This window comes from Poecilia latipinna, unplaced genomic scaffold (genome assembly GCF_001443285.1).
Source record: "Poecilia latipinna isolate Pla-1442-1.1 unplaced genomic scaffold, P_latipinna-1.0 Scaffold7241, whole genome shotgun sequence".
Lineage (NCBI taxonomy): Eukaryota > Metazoa > Chordata > Actinopteri > Cyprinodontiformes > Poeciliidae > Poecilia > Poecilia latipinna.
Genome location: NW_015119857.1, coordinates 728 through 2,129, shown reverse-complemented (window position 1 = coordinate 2,129; position 1,402 = coordinate 728). Strand labels below are relative to the sequence as shown.

General features: G+C 59.9%; 1 protein-coding gene across 1 annotated transcript; it reads right to left on the bottom strand.

Moving 5' to 3' along the window:
• Positions 1 to 39: 39 nt before the first annotated feature.
• On the bottom strand, positions 40 to 1,147 carry LOC106944179 (uncharacterized). Its single transcript, XM_015027398.1, has 3 exons — positions 647 to 1,147; positions 298 to 546; positions 40 to 214 (listed from the first exon to the last, which is right to left on the bottom strand). Exons 1-3 carry the CDS (start codon positions 1,145 to 1,147, stop codon positions 179 to 181), a joined length of 786 nt encoding a protein of 261 aa, XP_014882884.1. The 3' UTR covers positions 40 to 178.
• Positions 1,148 to 1,402: the final 255 nt, after the last annotated feature.

The window sequence follows — 1,402 nt, the reverse complement described above, 5'->3', positions numbered from 1 at the left end:
AGTCACCTTCCCGGGGGAGCTGTGGACTTCTTTCTCCGGAGGTTCCAGATCCTGGAGAAACTTGTGGTGCTGTAGCCCTGTCAAACTTGCTTCTGATGTCCGCCAGTTGTTCCGCAGTGAGCTGGTTGGCATAGAACCTGTCTGCAGTCCTGGTGTCGTGGCACATGACCCGCGCGAGCTATCCTCTGACCTCGCTGCTGTGTGCATCCCTTGCCTGAAAAACAGAATAAAAATGTATTAAAAAACCTGGTGGTTTTTTTTTCTTTCCCCCCCTGACCGGAGGAATGTGCTACCCACATGTGTCGCCACTGCGCTGCGGAAATCAGTCATGGTCGGCCGGCCTGGGAGCCCCATCTCCGTCCAGGCACACTGGGAGAACCGCGTCAGCTTGGCGATCCGCTTCTGGTTGCTGCTGAACAGCAGGAACTTGCACGGTGGGTTCAGCGTGCTCCGGATCGACAGCCAGCGGACGAACCAGGTGAACTCCGCGTGGGTCAGGAACAGCTGGGCAGCTCCGAAGGCCCTGTTGGTCTTGTGGTTCCTCACCTGAGAAGGGATGAGATCGTGAGCTCCAGGAGCATGGAGCTCAGTGCACCTGGTTCTCTGCCCGGAGCTCCATGCCCCTGGTTCTCATACATCCACTTACATTGATTACAAAGCCTGGAGAGCCTTCCTCAGCATCCTCTATCGCCTCCTGGAGCTCCTCCACCGTCATGTTGGTCAGCACGCCAGGCCGGTGGCCGTAGACAGCAGACAGGTAGCAGGCCAGGTAGCCGTAGAGCCTGTGGCGGAGCTGGACGTTCGGTGGTGCTGCCTCCAGCTTCCCCAGCAGGACAGGGATGGTCGCCGTGGCCAGGCTCTTGCACTTCCGCAGGTGCTTCCTGGTGATGGACCTCTTCGCCTTGGAGCGCTTAACGGAGATCTGGTGGAGCGTTATCTCGGTTCCGATCTGCTGGAGGTCCGCTCTGACCGCCCTGCCCACAGCCCTGATCTGTCTCCTGGTCCGCCTGGATCCTCTCGGCGGAGTCTCGGAGAAGTAGTCCATGAACTGTGAGAAGTTCACCAGGTAGACCTTGACGGTTGTTATGGTCCTCCGGTTGTCCTTCAGGGCTTGTGGGAAGGCGTGGATCTTCTCCAGGTCGGGCATGAACGCCCAGGTGGCGTTGAGAGATTACCCCCGGGCAACGAAGGAGAGAAGGGTCCGGATCCGGCCCAGCTTGGAGCGTGCATTCATGCGGTGCTGTGGGGTGGACAGCGCGCCCCTCAGGTGTGTGTTGTTCTCCTCCAAGTAGCTCTCCACGGCTGCGGGGAAGACGAGAGGGGCAAAGGACAGCAGGACAAGCCCTCGCACCGCCCTGGTGCTGCTGGAGCTGGCCGGAGGGTCAGAGTCGCTCGTCGCCGT

Coding starts and splice junctions, on each gene's coding strand:
- LOC106944179 (XM_015027398.1), bottom strand. CDS start 1,147: ATGCCCGACCTGGAGAAGATCCACGCCTTCCCACAAGCCCTGAAGGAC. Junction 547..646: donor CTCCAGGCTTTGTAATCAAT/GTAAGTGGATGT, acceptor ATCCCTTCTCAG/GTGAGGAACCACAAGACCAA. Junction 215..297: donor GCAGCGCAGTGGCGACACAT/GTGGGTAGCACA, acceptor TCTGTTTTTCAG/GCAAGGGATGCACACAGCAG.